The following is a 23617-nucleotide window of genomic DNA, read 5'->3' as shown; positions in this document are numbered from 1 at the left end:
AGAAAAGATTTGAAATCGGTTCTTTGCTAAATTGTCTGTAATGTGTAGGCACAACGCTGGTTCATCTCTTGAGTAAGGTGCCTTTTTATGCTTTTTCTTTTCTTTTTTTGCCTTTTTATGTTTGAATGATTCATAAGTCAGAGTTAGGTTAGCTTAACAAAAAACACTTCTCTGAAAATGGTCAGGTTTAAGGATTGGAATGAAAATAAGTGAAAAAGAATTTGCCATAAACAACAATCATTAGAAAACTATGGATAAGATACTTTAAAAACCCTACCTGCTAAAAATGACCTATTATTGTGTGAATAAATGTTTGGCTACATGTTTTGTACTGAGGTTATTCCTCAAATATCAAGTAAACATTAAAAAAGAATAATATAATATAATATAATATAATATAATAATGATTTTATTCCCGTAATTACCATTATTATTAATTGTTCCTATCTATCTATCTATCTATCTATCTATAATGCAATTATGGGATTTTATGTAAATATAAATGTAAATATTAATTTATAAACCGATAAGATTGCATTATCACGTGACAGGGACTAACAAAGAGAGGGAGCAGTAATAGTTTTTGCCGTCCAACCATTTACAGGTGGGACAGCGTTCTCTGACTCTCTGGCGTCACCTTGTGTGCAGAAACGAAAATGCTCACTGGCCTAATTAACAACACCGACACCAGGTAGTCCCCAATTACTTGTGCCCAAGATAGACTGAAAGTGTTTGTTCTTACTGATACTGTTTTAACAGCTACTTTATTGCACAGTAAGGACCATAGCCGGTCGGTTCATCCGCTCTAAAATAAAATGACCAGCCAGTGTCTTCCTTCCCGGGCGTCTTAATCCAGCCCTTAATTCTGTGGGAGTGTGGCAGTGTATCAGCCTGCGCAGGGCCTGAAGGAGTTTAGCTGCTTCAGAGGTGGTGATGACTGAAGTCACGTGGGCTTACTATTTATACTCAAATAGTCCGGCAGTGATAAGGAAACTGTGGAAGGTCGTCTGTCTCTCCTTGCAAGCAGACGGGAAGGATTTTGGGGGTATAGGAACCTCGCAGGTGACACTGCTGTGAAACCCGCTCTTTCTGGAAACCTGAAAGGCAAGTGTGAGAACAAGCAAGTCCATCAGCCGGTCTTTGAGTGTGTGACTAGATTACTGGAGAATGAGGAGCAGTGATTTGAGTGTGATTCAGTAAAATGAATGAATGAATGAATGAATGAATGGGAGGGAAGGTAAACAGCAAAACGTTGTTGTGACTCAGAAATCAAAACATCAACCAAAGTATGACAAGTTTCCACAGTCATGTGTTTTGTTTTGTCTTTCTGGTTGTGGCATTATTTGTCTTTATATAAGACAGACCAACATTTGTAAACACCACATTTTTTCCAGTCTTGACTGTATCTGAGCTGCCCCCCCTCCAGCCCCCCCTTTGTTATCTGCACACTGGTTGCTCTTCTCCGGCTCACAACAACCAGGCCACACTTGGCACACTTTCCCCCCTGTGCCGTCATAATTCCAGTTCTCGCGAAGAGAAGCCTGGAGTGTGTAATCAACCCTGTGCTCTGCATGTGTGTGTGCGGCTGAAATGTCACTCTGCTGTTTGTAGGCCTCGCAGCACGCATAGTCTGAGTGTGTGACTTGGGGAAAGGGGGGCCCGGGACTTGCTTTGAGGGTATTTTTAAAAAATTATGTTCTTTTTTATTTGACTGTAGATGTAGTGTCGCCTTATCGCCAACCTCTACTTCTCCTTGTTTGTGTTCGTAATCAAGAGCTTAGTAGGAGCCTCAGGGCGGACGCTCAGCAGCCATGTCGACCCTTCTCCGCTGCATCTGTAGCTCCTCTGTCATTCTGTCCCAGCGAGGGGTCCATCTGAAGTTCCCTGGAAGGAGGCATTTCAGGACTTTCCCTGTGTTATGGGACCAAAAGGCCTCCAGAGGTAGGAAATTTACAAATCTCTCTGCTTCACAGAGGACAGGCTGGGCTTGCGTGCTTTCTCGTGTCTGACTTGAGGAATGAGAGCGTAACGGTTCACTCAAGGACAAGCTCCGGCCGGCCAAAGGAGTGGAAAACTTCCACTGCAGATCACAAACTGTTTGCAGCAGGTTGCTAGAGATGTTCTCAAAATAGGGAAAGCTGCTATAAAGCAGACGGCGGCTTTGCTCGTGAGAGCTGCTAACATGTGAGAGCGGACGAGAGGTCAGTTAAAGGTGACCTGTAAAAACTTGACAGCAATGCGGCTGATTCTGATGACAGCCTTTTGTGTATGGAGCCTGTGCTGTGTGCGAGGCACACGGCACAGAGTGCTCGTCAAAGTTTTGAGTTGCTGAAATCTTTTGAGTTTGACTTTGGAGTGTGTCTGCATAGGACTGCAGGGCCTCTGTGTGTGTGCTGGCCTGGTGCCAATCACCTGCTAATAATGTCTCCATGGTGGCGAGGTCACTACACCATGTAGGGAGAGAAATGTGTAACCTGACACTGTTTCCAGCAACGCAAATCTCAGCTGTACGCGCATGCCTGCTGCGTTGTTGCGTAAAAGAAGATAAACTTATGTCTTGTGCATATTTTTTTTGTGTGTGACAAGTTCCAAGTTCTTCACTCTCGGCTGCATTGTTTTATTTCCCCCTTTTTCTTTTTGTTTTGTTTTTTTGACCTCAGGTGTGCTCTACAAGGACCTGGTGGTTGGAGTTCCTAAGGAGACGTTACAGAATGAGCGTCGCGTGGCGCTGTCTCCGGCTGGGGTGCAGGCGCTGGTCAAACAGGGCTTCAGGGTGCAGGTGGAAAGCGGCGCCGGGGACGAATCAAAATTCTCCGATCAGCAGTACAGAGATGCTGGAGCCACCATTACTGATGTTAAGGGAGCCCTCGGCTCAGACTTGGTCCTTAAGGTTCGTACCCGGCATGCTTTGGGCCGCAGATCAGACTCTTCTTTGCAGCTTCACAGCTCAGAAACCGTAATCACCAACAATCTTCTTAAGGCCTCATACTATAGACTCATCTCAGTGCAGCATCTGACACCAATGATCACTTTGAGCTTCCTGATATGTTCCAGTCAAAGTAACCACTCTCCTCTGGTTTGAGTAATCTGTATACTTTGTGAAAATGAGCACTGATGTTTTGATTTGCTGCTACATAAGCAAACTAGATCCACATATCTGTCAGTTATATTTAATTGTGAGTGGAAAATAGATTTTTTTTTTTCTTTTTAGGTTCGAGCCCCCAGTTTGAGTGAGGTAGATCTCCTGAAACCCAAATCCACCCTGGTGAGCTTCATCTATCCAGCACAGAACCAGGAGCTGATGAATAAGCTGTCACAGAGGCAGAGCACTGTGCTGGCCATGGATCAGGTGCCCAGAGTTACCATTGCACAAGGCTACGATGCACTCAGTTCCATGGCTAACATTGCTGGGTAAACAAAAATGTATTTTTAAGTCCAGATTTCATCTGTTTGTTTAGTTAATGTAAATGTGACTTGAGTTTTTGTTATGTAGGTACAAGGCTGTGGTTCTGGCTGCCAACCACTTTGGCAGGTTCTTTACTGGTCAGATTACAGCTGCAGGAAAAGTGCCTCCAGCTAAGGTAATAGTCTATGTTTTACTCAACCAAGCATGATCTATTTCGACAGTCAGTACAGCGTTTTCTTTCCTTTCAGTATACTTAAAATAAAAAATGAAGTGTGAAGTGAAATCTTGGTACATTTGGATGTTTCTGTTGTAAACAGGTCCTGGTTATTGGAGGTGGAGTGGCTGGTTTGGCAGCAGCCGGGGCAGCTAAGTCAATGGGAGCCATAGTCAGAGGGTTTGATACCAGGTATAAGGTTGGCAACGCCTCAAACTGCAGGCTTATTAATGATGGACAGAATTTTGCTGATAGGCTGGCTGCTTCTTGACTTTCAGGCCAGCTGCTCTGGAGCAGTTCAAGTCGTTTGGGGCTGAGCCTTTAGAAGTAGACCTCAAAGAGTCTGGCGAGGGTGTTGGCGGTTATGCCAAGGAGATGTCAAAGGAGTTCATCGAGGCTGAGATGGCTCTTTTTGCCAAGCAGTGTAAAGAGGTCGACATTATTGTCAGCACTGCCCTGATTCCCGGTGAGTCACATCGGTACTTTAAGCCACTTTTGCCTTTATCGTTTGGCATCAAAAGTTTCATCACTATTTGCTTTTATTTCATCTTTTCCACAGCAACACTGAACGTCAATTAGAGATAAACATATGAAATATTGCTCTGCAAGTGTGCTGAGAATTTCACTCGCTGTTGGCTTATTTTATTTAATCTAGCAGCTAAGGACTCAGTAGGCTTCGTGGGAGTTGGTCCTAAACATAAGCAACGTATAATTTTATCTGTTGACACTTGAGTAAATTGTCTGCTAGTCTGCCCCTCACTCATCACTTTCAAAAGAGGTGGCGATGGCGAAAAGCCTCCGCTTTGGACTTTGCAACTAGATCTAACTAACCAACGTATGATGGCACAGTGGCCTCGTCCAATTTTTCTATACTGTCTATGGCTTAAGCCCCATCAACCCCATAATGTCGCTTTCATGAGGGTCACTACATCTTTAATACGGATTGACTATCCTCTTTGTTAGACAGCATGATGCTGTTTGATGCATCTCATTCCTTTCTACCTGTGGTCCTATGCTCACTCAGGGAAGCGTGCACCCATACTGATCAAAAAGGAGTTTGTAGAGTCTATGAAGGATGGCTCTGTAGTGGTGGATCTAGCTGCAGAGGCAGGGGGCAACATCGAGACCACAAAGCCCGGACAGCTGCATGTTTACAGGGTACGTTTTGGCCTAGCTTGCACATTTGGATAAACTGGATAATTTTAAGGAATGCAAAATATGTATTTCTGATTTGGGATATATATGATTTATTTATGTATGAATAATGTACTTTTTTGTTAACTAGGGAGTAACACACATCGGCTACTCAGACCTGCCCAGCCGCATGGCCACCCAAGCCAGCAGTCTATATTCAAACAACATACTGAAGCTTCTGAAGGCCATTAGTCCAGACAAGGAATACTTCCACTATGAGCCCAAAGAAGAATTTGATTATGGAACAATTGACCACGTCATCCGTGGGACTCTTGTTATGAAGGTGGAGTTTTTTTTTTTTTCGTGTGACTGTCTCCTGTCAGCTTCCATCCCCACTGGCATCCCTCCTTCCCTCTCATGCGCTGTCAGATCCTGTCATGCTTGGCTAGAGCGCCAATTGAGTACCAAAACAGAGTCCCAGCTGGGAATAGCTCAAGTTGGATCCCAGCAAGAATGTTATGAACGTTTCAAAATACACTTTTCCAGGAATTTAGCTTTGACACATTGTTTATGGCAGAATAAGCACGCAACCTCAATAGGACATATCAGCTTACCTCTTGTTACACTAAGCATTATTCAGCCCCTTAAAAGAGAATTTATCTTTCAAAACCACTGCTAACTGGTTTGTGATTGCTTTTTTGTTTAGCGTAATCCCCTGTGCCGTCCACGAGTTCGTGTTCGAGAGCTCACCCACTGTGTGAAAGTCTTGATGTCTGTTTCTCACGCAAATCTTTTGTGGACTCCTCTCTCCTCACTCTGGTCTTCTTGTGTGTTTTCTGGTGCATTCAGGAAGGCAAGAACATGTTCCCATCACCCCTTCCAAAAACAGTCCCGCCATCGCCGGTGAAACAGAAAACGGTTGCAGAGTTGGAGGCCGAGAAAGTGGCGTCCGTTTCGCCCTTCAACCGCACCATGACCTCTGCTGGTGTCTACACTGCAGGTTAAACACAAACACAGACGTATTCAGACTTCTGGGACATTTAGCACTGCTTTATTTGGCTTCACTGAGAGGATTTGTTCTGTGTAAAACATTAATTTGTACTGAAATTAAAGCATGCAAATAATCCAATTAAAGTAAAATATCAATTTTCACTATCTTTTGGTTTAAATCAGGGGTGTCCAACTCCAGTCCTCGAGAGCTACCGTCCTGCAGCTTTTAAGCGCATCCTTGTTCCAACACACCTGAATCAAATACTGGCTTGTTATCAGACCTTTGCCAAAATGGATGGCATGCTGAAAAGAGGTAATCCAACAATCTGATTCAGCTGTGTTAGAGTAGGGACGCATCTAAAACAGGGGTAGACAACTCCAGGCCTCGAGTGCCAGTGTCCTGCAGGTTTTAGATATCACCCTGGGTCAGCACATCTGAATCAAATGATTAGTTCATTCCCAGACCTCTGGAGAACATGGGCTGTATCCCAATTCAGGGTCTGCAGCCTTAAAGTACGCAGCCTCAACGATCCTCAAGGGCCGCGTACTTAAAGACCGCTAAGGCCGGAAGTGCGAGGCTTGTGAAATGGGACGGTCTAGCCTCCGTTGCGCTGCCCAGGTTGCCTAGCAACCATGATACTAAATCATACAGCTTTGTTTGACAGAAATGAAGGAGAAAATCTTTTGTTCATTTCTTTGTTTGTTTCTACATGAGCTTTGATCATTCTCTGTAAGATTAAGGTCAGCTATTGAACGGCGTATATTTTAAAGTAAAGGCTTTAAAACCAAGTTAGTACAAACGTCACTAATGTCACATAACTTTGCCGACATGTGGCCAGCAGTAATGTTTTAATGTTCTTCGTTATTAAACATTTGCACATAAATAAGTGACATGATATTCAGTACTTGAAGTTTACTCTTCGGGCAGCCCTCATCCGCCGTTTGTTAGGAGGAAATTTAGCCATTTGAATCAGCTGCGTTGGATCAAGGACACATCTAAAACCTGCAGGACACTGGCACTCGAGGCCTGAAGTTGCCTACCCCTGATCTAAAAGCAGCAGGACAGTAGCTCTCGAGGACTCAAGTTGGACATCCCTAGTTTAAATGGCTTGTGTTAGTGTGACATTAATATTAGACAAAGATAACTTAAGTAAATGCAGAAGTTTTTAAATGATTATTTCATTTATTAAGGAAAAAAAGCTACCCAAACCTACCTGGCCTTTCAGGTAAAAGTTAAAACAATCTTTGGAAGATCTGAGTCCAGTTACATCTGGCATACACAGCCTTTAATGAAAAGAACATCATACCAGCAATCAAACATGGTGGTGGTAATGTAATGGTCAGGGGTTGCTTTGCTGTTTCAAGACCTGTACAACTCGCCATAACTGATGGAACAATGAATTCTGGTCTCTACCAGAAAATCCTGAAGGAGAATGTCTGGCCATGAGTTTATAGCCCAAAGCTCAAGCACACTTGGGTTATGCAGAAGGACAGTGATCTGAAAACACACCAGAAAGTCCATCTGTTGATGTCTTAAAAAAACAAAATGAAGGTTTTGGAGTTGTCTAATCAAATTGTGGACTTGAATCAGATTTAGATGCTTGACCTTAACCTCCTAGGACCTGGCATCCACATATGTGGACATCACATTTTGGGTTGTCTAGACCAAAATACTAAACTTTGCTCTACAAGGGCCTGATATCCACTTACGAGGACATCATGCTGCCACTGTTCAATCGAAATTTAATGTGAATGTCCTCATATGTGGCTCTCATTTTTCTCAGAAACAAAAATCAGTTAAAAAAAATAAATTGCGTAACTCTTTGTTGTTACATTCATCAGCTCCCAATCAGCCCAAATGGCAAAGCGAAATTACAAATGCATACCATGAAGTTTGGGTCTTAGGAGGTTAAACAGGTTATTCGTGCTCAAATCCTCCAATGTGGCTGAATTACAATTCTGCAAAGAAGAGTGGGCCAAAATTCCTCCACAGTCACGAGAGACCCATTTCCAGTTTTTGCACATGCTTGATTGCAGTTCTTGCTGCCAAGGGTGGCTCAACCAGTTATTACATTTAGGGGGGAGGTGGTTTTTCACATAGAAGTTTCAGGTAGGTTGGGGTGGCTTTTTCCCCCTTAAAAACCTGTTTACTCAGGTTATCCAATATTAAAATCTGTTTGATCTGAAACATTTGGGTATGGCAAGTATGCCAAAAACTAAGAAATGTAAAGTGGGACTGCTTTTCTACATAATGGATATGTGCTGGAAACCTTTGTATGTGGACAAGAAAAGCAATTTGCAATTTAAGCATGTCTCTTTGGGATTTCATTGTAAGATTCATGAGGGGAAAAATCCTTTACTTTCCAGTCTGACTTTGTAATTTTTCCATTTTTAAAACAAGTCATTGTAACAGATCTTACTGTGACCTTTGGAAGCCCCCCTGTAACTGAGCACAGCGATGAATATATTTTTCAGTAAATTCAAACATTTCGCTTCACTTCTTTCAGAGAAACTATGAATCATAATAGCTGGTAATAAAACGACATGTTTATTTGTCTTATTCAGTTATTCCATTCCTTCAATGGTTAAGAAGGGACTGGAAACCAAACTTGAAACTACAGCAGCAGGGAAAGCACAAACATGGCAACAGCAACACTGCCTTGCTCTGTCTCTCTCTAGGCCTGTCTACCTGTCTGGCTCTAGGCATCATCTCGCCCAATGCTGCTTTCACTCAGATGGTCACCACCTTTGGTTTGGGTGGGATAGTGGGATACCACACTGTGTGGGGTGTGACCCCCGCTCTGCACTCACCTCTCATGTCCGTCACCAATGCCATCTCAGGTCAGAACTCATTAAAGTCATGAAAATCTGTATAGATGTGGTGATATTTGAGTGATTCCTTTTTATTTGTTAACAAATTCTTTTCTGTCAGGTCTGACTGCGGTGGGAGGCCTGGTGCTGATGGGTGGAGGTCTCACACCTTCTTCCCTGCCCGAGAGTCTTGCTCTGGCTGCTGCCTTCGTTTCCTCCATCAACATTGCTGGTGTGACATTCAACACTGGACACAAAAATGGCTTCAGTGAACATAAATAATTTCCCACCCAAACAAATGAAAACGGCTAATTCATTCATTTATTTCTGCACCTGTGCAGGTGGTTTTCTGATCACCCAGAGGATGCTGGACATGTTTAAACGGCCCACCGACCCTCCTGAGTACAATTACCTGTATTTGCTGCCTGGGGCTACATTTGTTGGAGGATATGGAGCCTCTGTGGCTGCTGGGTACAGCATCGAGCAGGTGAGACGATGCACATCATGTCATCTCACTCAGATTTGTTTCCACTGACAATCCCCTACTTAATGTAATGTGCATTAAGTAGCGTGACAGTGAAATTAATTGTTTGTAGAGCAGCGGTCCCCAACCTTTTTTGTGCCACAGACCAGTTTATGTCTGACAATATTTTCACCGACCGGCCTTTAAGATGTCTTGGATTTGTTGTACTAATCAACAAAATAAAACCTGTACTGGTAGCAAAAAAGTTTTATTCATAAGACACTGGAAAAGACTGAGGGAAACCGAGTTAATGATAAAAACCCTGAAAACCATAAATTTCACACCCGAGCCATAACTCTCGCGGACCTGTACCCAACGACTCATAGACCGGTACCAGTCCGAGGCCCGGGGATTGGGGACCGCTGTTGTAGAGTAGATGGTACTCTGTCTGGTACTTTAGTGTGGTGACCTCTGCTTGCTAGAAAGTGCATCTAATTTCATGTATAAATTTGTATCTTACAAAATGAAGATACCATGAAATAAATGCATAATTTAATTTTTATATTTATTAGACTGAAACTGAAATATTATGTTAACTTTAAATATGGCTTACCATATATGAACATAAATGCAGTTATGTCAGTTTAATAGAAAAGTTAAGCGCGATCAAAAAAGGATTTCAAATACAGAAATGTCCAACTTCTGAAGAGTGTGTTTGTTCTTGCTCTCAGTACTGGATTGTTGCATGAATTACTGCATCAGGTTGCCATGGAGGCAATCCGCTTGTGGATCTGTTGAGTTGTTTCTGAAGCCCATGCTACTTTGATAGCTTGTCTGTATTGGATCAGGTGTTTCTCATCAGGTCAAGTTGTCTGGCCCGTCTTGCACAGTAATAACATGGTCAGCAGGCCATTTGGTACTAGTTTTGGCACGGTGTGAAAGTGACGTGTCCTGCTGGGAAAAGAAAATCAACATCTTCATAAAGCTTGTCAGCAGATGGAAACTTGAAGCTCTCTAAAGCCTCCTTGCAGACAGCTGCACTGACTCTGGAGTTGATAAAACACAGTGGGCCAAACATCAGCAACACTGGCAGATGATGTGGCATCTCAAACCATCAGACTGCAGGAAATTCACTCTGGATTTCAAACACCTCGGCTTGTGTGCCTCTTTGCGCTCCCTCCAGACTCTTGGACCTTGATTTAGAAATAAAAAGTGAAATGTACTTTCATCTGCAAAGAAAGGCTTCGGACCACTGCACAATAGTCCAGTCATTTTTTAGATTGACCCAGGTAAGATGCTTTTGACTTTGTCTCTGATCTTTGTTTGATCTTAGGAAGATCAAACCCCAGCCTCAGTCCACTCGTTCTCCAAAGCTCTTGAATCAACTTCTTTTTTAACAAACCTCTCAAGGCTGCAGGCGTCCCTATTACCTGTGGACACTTTTCTTGTTACTACCACACTTTTCCATTTCAGTCAACTTTCCATTAACGTGTTTTGATGTGCTATATTAATGACCTTCTATGAAAAGAGTCAATGATCCTGCTTGAGAAGAGACTCAGTGATAATCATCTATACAAGTGTCCAGTCAGCAGTCTTCTCCATGATTGTGGTTGTGTGTATTAAGTAGGCTGAATCATTTACAGGTATTTATACTGTTCTTCTAATGACATATTTTTTTGAGTCTACAATATATAAAATTTTCACTTGTTGTAACTAACTGATGGGAAATACTGAACTTCTTTTAAATATTTGAATTTTCTGAGATGCATCTGGTTAGAGACCTCCAAGGTGAAGTGTTTGGGCATGCTGTACTGGGAGGATCTCTCAGCTGGTTTTGGAACGATGCGCCCTAGAGAACCTATTAAGCTTTTTATATATATTTTTTTCTCTCACATAGATTCTGTTACTGCAGTAGTGGATGCGTTTTAAACATGTTTTTTTCCCTTTCTACTCTTGGGTCTGCATGAGTCAGTGAGATGGGGAAACTCTCATTATGGTCATGTCAGGTACACAGTTCTGGCTTGAGCACAGAAACCAACCCACCTGCTATTCAAATCTTTTCTTTGAGGGAGTTCACTGTGGGGCTGTATCAAGGCCTGGTAGAGGCTATATAGGGATTTTCTTTAAGTGTGAGCCATACAAAGATGATAAGTAGAATGTAAGACTATTTAAAAAACAAAAACAAAACAAAAAAAAAAAAACCCTGTAGATTAACAGACTGGGTCCACTTTGATGTCAGGTCTAGATCAGAAGCTTTCATTTAATTGGGATTACCTCTCATCTTTAAACTAATTTTCATCCTGCTTCTCGATTCTTTGATGACTTATTGATCCATTCTCAACATGTAGCTATGATAAAATGCTGATTCTCACTTTTTCTCCTCAGATGATGTACTTAGGCTCAGGTTTGTGCTGTGTCGGGGCGCTGGCCGGCCTGTCTGCCCAGAGCAGCAGTCGCTTGGGGAACGCCCTCGGCATGATGGGAGTGGCAGGGGGCCTTGCTGCCACCCTCGGTGCCCTCAAACCCTCACCGGAGCTGCTGTCTCAGATGTCTCTGGCTATGGCCGGTGGGGGAACCCTGGGTAGGTGGCTCCATGCATTCAACTAAAATGGATATGATATTGTGTTCACTGATATTTCTTTACTTAAACTGCCCCCCAAAAAAACCTCTTGTGCTGCAAAATGCCCACTGTAGCGTCACAGCGCTTCTAATTTCATCTTATAACAACTCAAGCGGTATGCCCTGCTGTTTCATTGGGTCATGTGAAGGAGACTTGCAAATAACGTAGCACCTCAAGGTTTCAGTTTTCAATAAAAAACAAATTGATCAAGTTTCGGCATGACTCCTCTGAAGTCTAGCGGTTTGTTTCGTTATTAGCTCCTCCTAGCTAATTCATAACATGCATCAATCACTCTGTTGTACATGTTAATCGTAATTTAAGAAGCAGGAAGATGAATGGCAGTGTAATCATCCTAAGAATGAGCGCATACACACAGCATTAAGAGCCGCTTAGTTTTCAAGAAAACGCAATTAAATCCTCAACTTTGAACTCCTGGGATTACCTTTTGAAGAACAGGCCCCATAACTAGAAGCAGGTGTCTGCCTTTTAACCATTTTTTCCCCTTTTTTCTTTCTTCTTTTTTTAATTTCATGTTTTTTTTTCAATGCCCTAAATGTTTCTAGCAGTCAGACTCTGCCAATGTGCATGCGAAGTGTAGTTCTGGTGTTTAACTTTTTTTTGGCTGCTTTTTTAAATTTTTTTTTTTTTTTTAAACTTTCTTCATATCTCAACTACAGGTCTGACCATTGCCAAGCGTATTGAAATCTCAGACTTGCCCCAGCTTGTGGCAGCTTTCCACAGCCTTGTGGGCCTGGCGGCTGTTCTCACATGCATTGCCGAGTATATGATTGAGTACCCTCACCTGGATACTCACCCAGCTGCAGGTGTGCTCAAGACTGTGGCTTACCTGGGCACTTACATCGGAGGCGTCACATTCAGTGGATCACTGGTGGCCTATGGCAAGCTTCAAGGTAATCGATCTGACACTAATCTCTCATTTGCACATTGTCAGTCCATATCTGACGAGGTCAGTCCCTGTCAGATCTGACCATAGCTCTTCTTATTACACACAAATCTCTATGAAAACACATCAGGTTGTCTGGCCGGCTGCTGATTGTTCCTTTCATCTACTGAAAGCCAAAGATCCCCTCTTAAATCCAGGAGTTTCTGTGTAAGTGTCAGCACTCTCTAATTTGCGCTTTAGGCCGACCAATCAAGAGGAACACATGAGAAGCTCTCTGGTAATTTGCCATGGGAAGGGCAGGCCAGTGACTGGATGGCTGTGGTTGGTAGAGGGTTGCTGGCTGATTTGTGGATGAGACAGACGCTCAGACAGCTGATTAGAGGCTTTCGCAGATAAGTCTGAGGGTTCAAAGACACCTGACACTGGTTAAAGAAAAGCACGCTCACTTGTTTTGTCTTGTTCCTTTTAAACCCTACAAAAGTGTGAGAACAGTTTCTCTTCCCTCTCTGAAAAATGTGTTTTTTGGTTGTAGGTCTTTTGAGCTCTGCCCCCCTGCTGCTACCTGGACGGCACATGCTGAATGCCAGTCTGATGGCAGCATCTGTTGGAGGCATGGTGCCCTTTATGCTTAGTTCCAGTTATGGTACTGGCATGGGGTGCCTGCTGGGAGTGTCTGGGCTTTCCACTGTCATGGTGAGTTTGTGACCATTATTAAAGCTGCCAACAGGCAGGGGGTGGGGGGGATTGGCAACATCTCTTTCAGTGAATTTACATTTCAGCAGTTGATTTTTAATGTAAGAATTGTTTTAGCTAACTTGGAATATGTTAAAATACTTGTTTGTTTTTCTGATTCAACCTGTCATAGGGTGTAACGCTAACAGCAGCCATCGGAGGTGCTGACATGCCCGTGGTCATTACTGTGCTGAACAGCTACTCAGGATGGGCACTATGTGCCGAAGGCTTCTTGCTTGACAACAATCTCATGACAATTGTTGGAGCGCTGATTGGCTCCTCTGGTGCAATCCTCTCCTACATCATGTGTGTGGTGAGTAGATGCACATTTCCAGCATTATGCATGAAGTAAAAGGATACAAACGTGTCACTGGGCTGCTTCTTCCTCAAGGCTATGAACCGCTCCCTGCCAAACGTGATCCTGGGCGGGTACGGCACCACCTCAACATTGGGTGGTAAGCCCATGGAGATTGTTGGCACTCACACCGAGGTCAATGTGGACCAAACCATTGACATAATCAAAGAAGCCAACAACATCATCATTACTCCAGGTACACACTGTTTTACAGATGTCTCGAAGCACTGTTGAGGAATGTAATTTTCAGCTTTGTCATTGGTAACTTTTTCTAACCAACCAATCTGTGAAACTGATCTTTTATCAGTTTGTTTCGTTTAATGTAGGTACCTATATTACCACAATAGTACCCCACTTGTAAGTGACTGTATTTAGTTATTAGGTTGCACTATCTAGTTTGATTAGCAGTGTATCCGACCATCCAAAAGCAATGGACAGTGCACAAGAGAGGTGAAGAAAAGGGTTCAGGCAGGGTGGAGCAGGTGGAGATTTAGGATAGTGGAAAGACTGAGATGATTTTTGACAGAAAGATAGCAGCAGGAGTGAAAGGAAAGGTTTACAAGATGGTAGAGGGACCTGCTGTAATGTATGGTTTGGAGACTAGGAAATAGGAAGCGTAAATGGAGTTGGCAGAGCTGAAGATGCTAAGATTTTCATTTGGGTACATCAGAGGAACAGAGCAGGCTGATCAGCTTGGAAACAAAGTTGGAGACGCAAAGCTGATATAGTTCAGAGATGGGCAAAAGAGGAATGGTGGATATATTGGACAAAGGATGTTGAAGATGGAGCTACCGGGCAAGAGGAAAAGAGAAAGACCACAGAGAAGATTCATGGATGTAGTGAAGGACATGCAGAGGGTGGGTGTGACAGACGAGGATGCTGGGGAGGGGTGAGATAGAGGCAGATGAATTGCTGTGGCGACCACTAAAGGGAGACGCCGAAAGGAGAAGAGAGAGGGAGAGCGAGAGAAGAAGAATCCTGTGTCGTCATGTTGGATCAAGTGAATGAAGACCCTATTCATAAAAGCCTAGAGGTTAGACAGTGACTTTCTGGCATCTACAGGCTGATAGGGAAAATGTGCTGTTTTATTTTTGTTTGTTTCCCCCCAACCTGCTGGTGATAACCTTGCGCTGCTCTTATATTTAATGGTGGCAAAATATGGTTGACCACAGCAATCTAGTGACCAAAGCTATTCTAAGGAGGTTTTTGGTGTAACACCCTGTTTGATTGGGGAGGGATTCCAGGTTGCAGCGAATGAAGATACATCATTTCTTTTAATTTTTTTTTAAAATGACGAGTCATTGGGCCATGTCCAATATGGAGAACAACTTGAGCATAATGCACTAAGAAAATGCATAATAAACGTCTACTGTGTATACTATGTAACATGCAGGTAAAATAATGCAATCTTACTCACTGAACTGGATCTTGGATTTTATTTAATTTTTTTTAATTGGCTGTCTCAGAGCGTGCCATATTATTTATCAGATAAGCATTACAAATGCAGGGCTAAAGGAAGGATGTCAAACTCATTTTACATTGTGCCACGTACAGCCTACTTTGACCTTAAGTGGGCTGGACTGGTCGAAATCCCCTTTGTTTATTTAAGAGACTGATAATGTCCTTTTAAAAAAAGATTGTAAAGCATAAAAACGGGAAGTTTCTGTGATCTGCTTATCTATTAATTTACTTTGGTATAATCGATGTGGAAGGTCTTTATTAGTAGGAAAAGCTGTAAGTCTTTTCCATAGCTGATTCGGTGGGCTAGCTTGGATTCTTTGGCTGGCCAGTTCTGGCTCCCTGGGTCTCACGTTTGAAGGGTTTCCAGCAAAATGAATTAGCTGAGGTGAAGGCCAGCAGACAGATATATAGCCACCTGTAATGGCATCTATGTGTTAATGAAGCCATGTCTTTAAGCTCAAAGATTGAATTTAAAAAGATGAGTTAAAATGGAGACAAAGTGTTTTGGTATGTCTATTTCTTTGTGTTAGCTTCAAATGGCCATTTAAGAAACTGTTTTTGGCACTCCAACATTGGTTTCAGGTGTGTTGTGTTATCAGTTGTTAATTAAGTCTTAAGCAGACATGAAGAGCAGGTAGCAAGTTAGATAACACTGTGCTTCATCCAAAGTTTCCTCATTTTTGAAGTCCTTAGCTATAAGTTGTTTCATCTGGGGAATTTTTTTTTTTTTTTTAGTGCTGCACAAAAAATTATGTAAACTGATATAAACTGTTAGAATTTGGGCTAAAGCCAGCTTGCAATCAGTGCATTGGAAGAATGCTCCACCATGATTTATATTTTTCTTCAAAGGTCAGCTACTTTTGTCATTTGCCACTTTGTCTGTAAGCAAATTTTGGTGGAAGCTTTAAATCTTCTACATAAGTAGAAAAACTTTTTTCCCCCAGTTGAGGGTGGAGACGGTGCTGGAAACAGATGGAGCCCTTTAGAGACGGGTGTAGACAGGTGTAGAAAGAAACTTGGACTAACATAAGAGATTTATATTGGTGCTCCTGTCAGTAGATGGCGTGGAGTCCAAATGTCATTTTTCAGATCATTAGTTTAGATCAGTACCATCATCTATCTCCCACATAACTGCTTTCACCTGACCAAAAAAACCAAGCAAAAAAAGTTGCTCTGTGAGATCAAAAACAGCTCTGGGAAAGCCCAAATGTTTTGCAGAGTACTTGGAAATGGTCAGGCATCTGATGGTAGTGTTTTCATTAAACTCAGAATGCTGAACTGTAGTGACCACAAGAGGGAGTAGTTTGTTCACAAACTGTCCACGGGGCCTAAATAATGGTGGTTTGGATTTCAGAGTGTGAGATAATGCCCACATCATGATTTATTAAGCAGAAAAGCCAGACTTGTCTGACAAATGAGTAGCTGTTGAACGGCCTGTGCGAGAGGAACCACTCCGTGTAGCTTGGATACCAGGATTGCTGTTTTTTTTCCAATGGCTCCGAATTGGTGCAGAGACAGCTGTGTGGTCGAACATGCTGGTTTGATTAGAGAAACAGTGAAAAATCATAAGGGCTACTCGGTCCAGACTCTCCATGTGCTGTCAACAACAAAGCACGGCAGTGAGGAAACAGAAGGCTCCGGCTGTTTGGGGAATTATAGAAGATACAGGATACAAGTCACTGGCTTGGAAAAACTCGATTAGGGGTAATGCTGAACTCTAGAAGGTACCTGACCACCAGGGTTAAGCAGGGGTTATGCAGACAGAGGGTAACTAGCTCTTTGCACGCAGGGGACCCCAATGCACACCACACATGCAAAAGTTTTCCTTAGAAAAATGTCTCTCAGACTTTTGGCTGCTATGATTTAACACAGAGAGGAGTCTTGTGGTGGTGGAGGACAAAAGAAGGAATGAAGGGTGATGAATATGTGGCTTTACTGTTGTCCTGCAGGACTGCTGTGCCTGTCATTTAGAAATGAACAATAGCTGTGAAATGCTTATCTATGACCAGGCACCCATCCAATAAAAGAAAAGCTGTTTGACAGGAGACTCAAGCAACCTAAAGGGATTATGGAGTATGTAGATAAGATATAACCATTATATTCCTACTAAGGCCAATTTGCTCAGCTATTGCAAGTTTCTATATTTATGTTGTTAGGTTGGGGTCTGTGTGCGGCCAAAGCCCAGTATCCTATTGCAGATATGGTGAAGATGCTGAAGGAACAAGGCAAGACTGTGAGGTTAGTTTGTACACACGTGTGTGTATATACACACACAAGGCAGGACATTCTTTTATCTGTGTGTGTGTGTGTGTGTGTGTGTGTGTGTGTGTGTGTGACAAGTTTTCAGTGAAAAATCAGTGATGTGCTGTAACATCTCCAACAGGTTTGGCATCCACCCAGTGGCCGGTCGTATGCCCGGCCAGCTGAACGTACTCTTGGCCGAGGCTGGCGTTCCCTATGACGTGGTCCTGGAGATGGATGAGATCAATGACGACTTCCCAGGCAAGCTCCGTTTTTAAAAATAAATTCTAGAAAGATCTGTTATATTTACCGTTACACGTCACTTTGGCAGGGAGGTGTTGGATTAAATTACTCGATTGGTGATTTGTAATAAACGCATCCGTTCCTTTTCATCTGCGCTTGAAGTGGCCACATGTTATGTCTGGATACTTGGATGTGCCAAGTTATTAGGACAACACTCATTGTTTTCTTAGCAACCAGGCACGCAGGCTGACACACATGGTTCTGTTTATGGTGGAGGGAGATTAGTGCAGCGCCGGAGTTTGAGTTCATCCGCCTTGTGCGTAAACGTGTAAATGTTTATGACCCACAGAGACAGACTTGGCGCTGGTCATCGGTGCCAATGACACGGTGAATTCGGCGGCGCAAGAAGATCCCAACTCTATAATTGCTGGCATGCCGGTCCTGGAGGTGTGGAAGTCCAAACAGGTTGGTCTGCCTTTATTAGATGAAATGTGTTTGAGGATATAGTACCAAAATAAGAAAAATCTAATCATATACCACCTTCTTTTCTTACTATTACCACCAGGTGATAGTGATGAAGCGTACTTTGGGTGTGGGCTACGCTGCAGTAGATAACCCCATTTTCTACAAGCCCAACACATCTATGTTGCTGGGAGATGCCAAGAAAACTTGTGACAGTCTGCAAGCAAAGATCCGAGAGACCTTCTACTAATTACAACTCATTACTGCCGTGTACAATTGTTAAGAACTTAAAAGTTATTACAATTTTTGGCATGTGAGATACCTATTTTACAAAAACAAGTTTATTGGGTCTGCAACAAATGTGATTACAGCAGAACACAAACATCATTGTGCACTAATTTGTAAATTAAAATGTTTAAATGTATCAGAAATTCCTTTCTTTGTACTACTACGGTCACACTGTCCATTCATGCATAAGAAAATGTCATTCAAGTTCAAAAACTAAAAATTATTTTTCTGCATAATCAGAATCTATTAACATAAAACGCTTCAGCTACAGTGTTTGATGTCTTTTAGTCTGTCCTCTTCAGCATTTTCCAGCAGAGGTTTTGGCTTTGTTAACAACTGAGTGCAGGTAGGAGTAGAAGAAGAGAAGGTTGTCGTATTCTCCGCTGTACTCCTCGTCGAGGCAATGCTCGTGGAAGTCCATGAGAAAATAATATATGGCTTCGATAGTAGCTAGATAAGTGTCCGGCTTGCCCTTTTGATGACGCCAGAAACACGTTTTTCTCATCTTCAACTCTACCTGGAGCAAATCTGGGGGAGAAACACGTCAGTCACAACATCGTGAGATCATGGTAAATTCAATTGTGAGTGAATAATCACCAGCAGTCTCGAGTTCTTTGGAAACCCACTCAAATGCAATCTTTCATGATTACCTTGCAGTCTCTCGTCTGTGCTGATCTTATTGGTCTGGTTCCATGTGCTGTCAATGAAGACCACCCTGTGTAGGGGATCCACCTTTGACACTGAGCTTTTTGCTTCATCTGGCGTCCCCGACTCTGAGCTCTCAGACGTGCGTGTGGAACCTTGAACTTGCTCAGTTTTTAACCTCTTTCTGCACGGTTCATCAGCGGAGTCGTGTGACCTGTCATGTAAACACTTCATCATGTCTTGAACTGAGACGGCCCTCGGACCAGGGAATACCAACACCACCTGGAGCGAGCGAAGACGGAGAGGAACGCCATCATGCAAACTGTGCTGGGGCATAAAATGTGTCTCGAACACGTGTTTTTACAGTGGGGTGATTTATAAAAGGCTAAATTTAGGAAGCAGAGAACAGGATGTAAACTGTTTGACAGGTGAGGGATAAAGTTGAAGAAGTGAAAACACTAAATCAATTGATTTAAATAAATGAGAAGACAAGAAAAACAATACAAATGTATGGCTTGTGGACTAAACTCATTCAGCTGAAATAACAATCTGATTGCATAAGTGCTGTGAGCTTTGAACTGAAGAATGGAGCTGCAGCAAATAAATCTAAATCTTTTAGAAATGTTTCACTGGTTGTTTGCAGACTGGGTAAAAATCTAAGATTTTTATGCTGAAAATAAACAACGGTACAAAATGCAAAAGATAAGCATTTACAATTTGACTTTAGTGGAGAGCAACAGTTTCAGAACATACGCTTAAATTAGATTTCTGCACTAAAATAGAAATGAATACAGTTAATTCAACATAGTATCGAGAATTATTGTAAGCAACAATATAAAGAAAAAGACTAATAGATGCCAAAGAAAATGCTAAGTCAGTGATATCAGACATTGGTTCAAAACTAGCAAAAGCCGCTGCATAATAAATACTCAACTACTTCCATTGGTTTTAGTGTAAAGTAAATTCTGAAAGGGAACCATCAGTTTACAAAAGGGGAGTGGCTTAACAAACCAAAAAAACAAAACAAACATTCCTCTTAATAAAATGGTCAGGTATAAAGACTGGACTAAAAACAATGAGTGAAAAAGCAGCCAAAATCCAAAGACAAACTTTGATAGACCTTCAGAAAGCCTGAAGAACTATTGCTCAATAACAAAAAAATTGCTTTCGTCTTGGAAGAAAAAATGGTGAGTGACTCAAGACTGTTGTATAGTGAGCTCAGTGAAACACACGGGCGCAGCTCCTTTGCGCAATCACCTTTCCTCAGTTTGCTATGGTGTGCTTGTGTAATGTTTTTGTCACTGAGAAAGTTTTTAAACTTACAATGATTCCGACCACTGGATCGGATGAAAATAACAGTTCGCACGATCCCTTTTAGTTCTCGAAGCTTTTAAGTCTTTTTGGTACTAAATACACAGAAAAGTCCAAAAACTACATATGCCGCCCCGCTCTTTATATTATACACTCCAACAAGCCATCCAGCAGGCCTGATGGGATCTTTTGAAGCGCTGTTCTGGCCTGTAAGCCATATGTTTGACACACATGGATTAGTAGATGAGAGAAAATCACTTTTGATGATCAATTTAACCTCTGTTTCCAAACAAAACATGCCACATGCTTTTCTGTGTTGTGTCATAGAAAACTGAATATGCTATTTGACTGAGTAGTGAAAACAAGACAAGTGAAGATACAAAAAAGTTTTCTGGGAAGTAATTTCCAGATGAATCAATCATAAACGTAATTGTTAGCTGAAGCCACATAAGGTACAAGGCAGACAGCATGTTTTACAGTTAAATAAACTCCATTCTTTCTTTTAGGATAAAAAACACAACTACAAGGATAAAAAAGAACTAACCTTGTCTTTTTGGTATTCAGGTATGCAGGGGTAAGTATATATTGTGATGTCACTGGGTGCGAGAATCTTGGCGTGGATGGCAGTGCTCTTGCCATCTGTCTCGTTGGGATGCTTGATGATGTCTATCTTCACAGGAAGCTGAGTGTAACACACAGTGTGTAAAGTCAGGTCGAGGGGAGAGTTGGATTTCAGCAACATCATGCCAAAATATTTAACGTTAAATAATTAAAAAAAAAGGCATTTTGCAACCAATTAAGACAATGGTGAAGGCCTCTGTTAAAAGACAAAGCAGGTGAGTCCTAACCTCCTACAAACCTTCACTGTGGGGACATCTTGCAGGCTCATGCCCACTAAGGAGCAGCATGTGTAGCAGAAGAACATCCTCGAGCCTCCACATTTAGAGCACTTTAACCTGCCCCTTTGCTGTGCTTCCTCTAGCACTGCATGTGATGCCAATTTGAGCCCCTGGAGCTGCTGACTGGGAAGCTCACGGGAGTCGGATGAATCAGAGGCCAGTGTTTTTTCCCGGCAACTGGGATGATGACGCTGGTCCTGATCCAGGCCGCTCATTTTTGCTCTGTTGACAGACTTGTCTTGGAGCACAAGTACACTCATAGCTGATGAAGAATAACAGAGCAAATAATGCCAATATTAGCAGACATAAATAATCTAACATTTACAAAGACTTAAACTCAAAGGACACAATAACATGGAAAAAGCTAGTTATAGAGCTAAGAGTTCATTAAAATTGTGCGTGACTGGTAATGATTAGATTGGAAAATTTGTTGCTGTGATAGTACGGTGCAGCTTGAATGCTTTTCATCTAAAAAATTTCATAAAACAGAGCATTGTAACTCTTGGAATGAGTAAATCTTTTAAAAATAATGTTTCATTTAACTATTTTATTGTAGCGTCTTATGATTTTACATTGGCCAGATTAGAAGCTAGTATAAATTAATACGAGTGGCAAGATCATCATGTTAGTTCTGGTAACTGAATAAGATCACATTATATGACATTACCCATTTCTGGTTCAAATATGAACACGTCAAAGTCCCAAACATCACATTGTGAGCACAGTCACTGAGATAGAAGTTCTTAGAAAACAGAAAACCATAAATCTTGTTAATGGAAATATCTAATTAGTCAATCACATAGCAGTAACATAATCCATTTAGGATAGTAGACATGGTTCCAGAGGACATGAAGAGAAGATGAGATGAAGTTCAAAGCAAGCATCAGAAAGAAGGAGAAACCCATGGCTGTTGATGCCAGATGGGCTAATCTGAGCTACTGGGGTTTAAAGACAATAGGAAGAAAAGTGTCAGTTCTGTAGGTGAAAATGTCTGCCAGAGGTGAGAGGAGAATGGCCAGATTGCATCAATCTGATCGCAAGGCAAGAGTAATTCATTAACCACTCGTTACAACCAAGGAATGCAGAGAGCATCTCTGAAGAAACATGTTGATGACTACAGTAGCAAAGGACCACATCAGGTGCTGCTCCTGTCTGCTAAGAACAGGAGACTGAGGCAACAACTGGTAAAATTGAAGACTGGAAAAATGTTGCATGGTCTGAGTCTCAATTTTCAAATGGTAAGATCACAATTTGGCAAAAACAGCATGAGAGCATGGATCCATCATGGATTGTATTAACAGTACTGGTATTGGTGTAATGGTGTGGGGAAGATATTCTTGGCAAACTGGCCAATCTGTAGCGACTGTGAATCAAAAGTTTACATCACCTTGATGAATCGATGACACGTAGAATTAACGCACCTCTGAAGATTAAACTAGCAGGGTGTGCCTAATCAAGGGGCCAGTGATTGTATGTACATACTGTTGAATTTCTGATAAACATGGGGGATCGTAAGCATCAGCTAATGGGGAAACGCTGGTGTCCGAGTGTAGCGCGTTTGCTAAATACAGATTAGTAATTAGCACATGGATAAACAACATGAAACGTTGCTCTCTTTAACCTCTCTCTAGCGCAGTGAGATGTGATAGAGCAGAAACCGTACACCTGCAGCTTGCAGTTACTTTTCTTTGAAACCACAGACAGTATAAAAGAGTCAGTATTTTACACTGCCCATGCTTCAACATAGTGGAGCTAGCTTCTGTTAGCAAGCGTCACGTTTCCTCAGCCCCCGCTGCTAGCGTTAACAGACACAAGTCAAAAAGTCTAGTTAAGAGGAGCGAAGATCAAATGAAGACGGATGCACTGTTGTGCACTGTTAGCTCAACTGGGTTCACTAGCTTAGCTACAAAAAGAAGTCCCATTATAAAAGTGCCTACCAATGAAGTGCACAACGGTATGAGCGTCTTCTTCTACGCCGGAAGCACAGCTCCGTGTGAAGGAAATGCTGGGTAGTTACCTGTCGCTAAGCAACGAATGTGCTACTCGGTGCCCTTTGGGGGTGTTATGGCAGGCGATTTATAAATATATATTTATAGATGGTTAATTTTCAAAATGTATCAAAGTAAAGTGAATAAATGAGTGTGCTTTAATCCAGTAAAATAAAATTACGAAGTTAGATTTAAGTTACTCATACTAGCAGCCAATGAACGTCAACTCTCGCTCTTATGTATTTCGGTAAACGTTAGAAAGAAAAAAAATTTTTTTCTTAAAATAAAACACAGTTTATGATCATGTAAACCTCTAGATTTTAAATGTACAAGTTAAATTACAAGTTTAATATTAGACACACAGTGTATTGTGATGCTTTTTGTTGCATTTAAAAATACAACATTTTAGGCAATTTAAAAAGAGTTGTGCATAGTTCTCAAAAATATTTA

At 42.0% G+C, this 23617-nt stretch overlaps 2 protein-coding genes across 4 annotated transcripts; one reads left to right on the top strand and one right to left on the bottom strand.

The window, feature by feature from the left end:
- The first annotated feature begins 980 nt into the window (after positions 1 to 980).
- Positions 981 to 18460, top strand: nnt2 (nicotinamide nucleotide transhydrogenase 2). Of its 2 annotated transcripts, none has more exons than XM_085458332.1 (22): positions 981 to 1104; positions 1775 to 1941; positions 2661 to 2890; positions 3212 to 3411; positions 3494 to 3581; positions 3724 to 3812; positions 3899 to 4086; positions 4645 to 4778; positions 4906 to 5097; positions 5604 to 5754; positions 8424 to 8585; positions 8677 to 8787; positions 8897 to 9042; positions 11404 to 11599; positions 12316 to 12549; positions 13075 to 13235; positions 13408 to 13587; positions 13666 to 13825; positions 17247 to 17328; positions 17474 to 17592; positions 17924 to 18039; positions 18140 to 18460. In XM_085458332.1, exons 2-22 carry the CDS (start codon positions 1812 to 1814, stop codon positions 18284 to 18286), a joined length of 3216 nt encoding a protein of 1071 aa, XP_085314458.1. In that variant the 5' UTR covers positions 981 to 1104; positions 1775 to 1811; the 3' UTR covers positions 18287 to 18460. The 2 variants fall into 2 exon arrangements, with proteins under 2 accessions (XP_085314458.1, XP_085314452.1); XM_085458326.1 differs by lacking the exon at positions 981 to 1104 and adding an exon at positions 1556 to 1677.
- On the bottom strand, positions 18358 to 23295 carry dtwd1 (DTW motif tRNA-uridine aminocarboxypropyltransferase 1). 2 transcript variants are annotated; one of them, XM_085458343.1, is made up of 5 exons: positions 23117 to 23295; positions 21140 to 21441; positions 20825 to 20962; positions 18975 to 19251; positions 18358 to 18852 (listed from the first exon to the last, which is right to left on the bottom strand). In XM_085458343.1, the coding sequence occupies exons 2-5, from the start codon at positions 21437 to 21439 to the stop codon at positions 18623 to 18625; spliced, it is 945 nt and encodes a 314-aa protein (XP_085314469.1). In that variant the 5' UTR covers positions 21440 to 21441; positions 23117 to 23295; the 3' UTR covers positions 18358 to 18622. The 2 variants fall into 2 exon arrangements, with proteins under 2 accessions (XP_085314469.1, XP_085314476.1); XM_085458350.1 differs by lacking the exon at positions 23117 to 23295 and adding an exon at positions 22567 to 22983.
- Between the last annotated feature and the right edge of the window lie 322 nt (positions 23296 to 23617).

Source organism: Copadichromis virginalis, linkage group LG1, assembly GCF_057382275.1.
Source record: "Copadichromis virginalis isolate Kocher_CV1m ecotype Utaka linkage group LG1, C_Virginalis_male_GT1.1, whole genome shotgun sequence".
Classification (NCBI taxonomy): domain Eukaryota; kingdom Metazoa; phylum Chordata; class Actinopteri; order Cichliformes; family Cichlidae; genus Copadichromis; species Copadichromis virginalis.
Note: the sequence above shows the minus strand (reverse complement) of the source record. Positions and strands in the feature narration are given on the sequence as shown.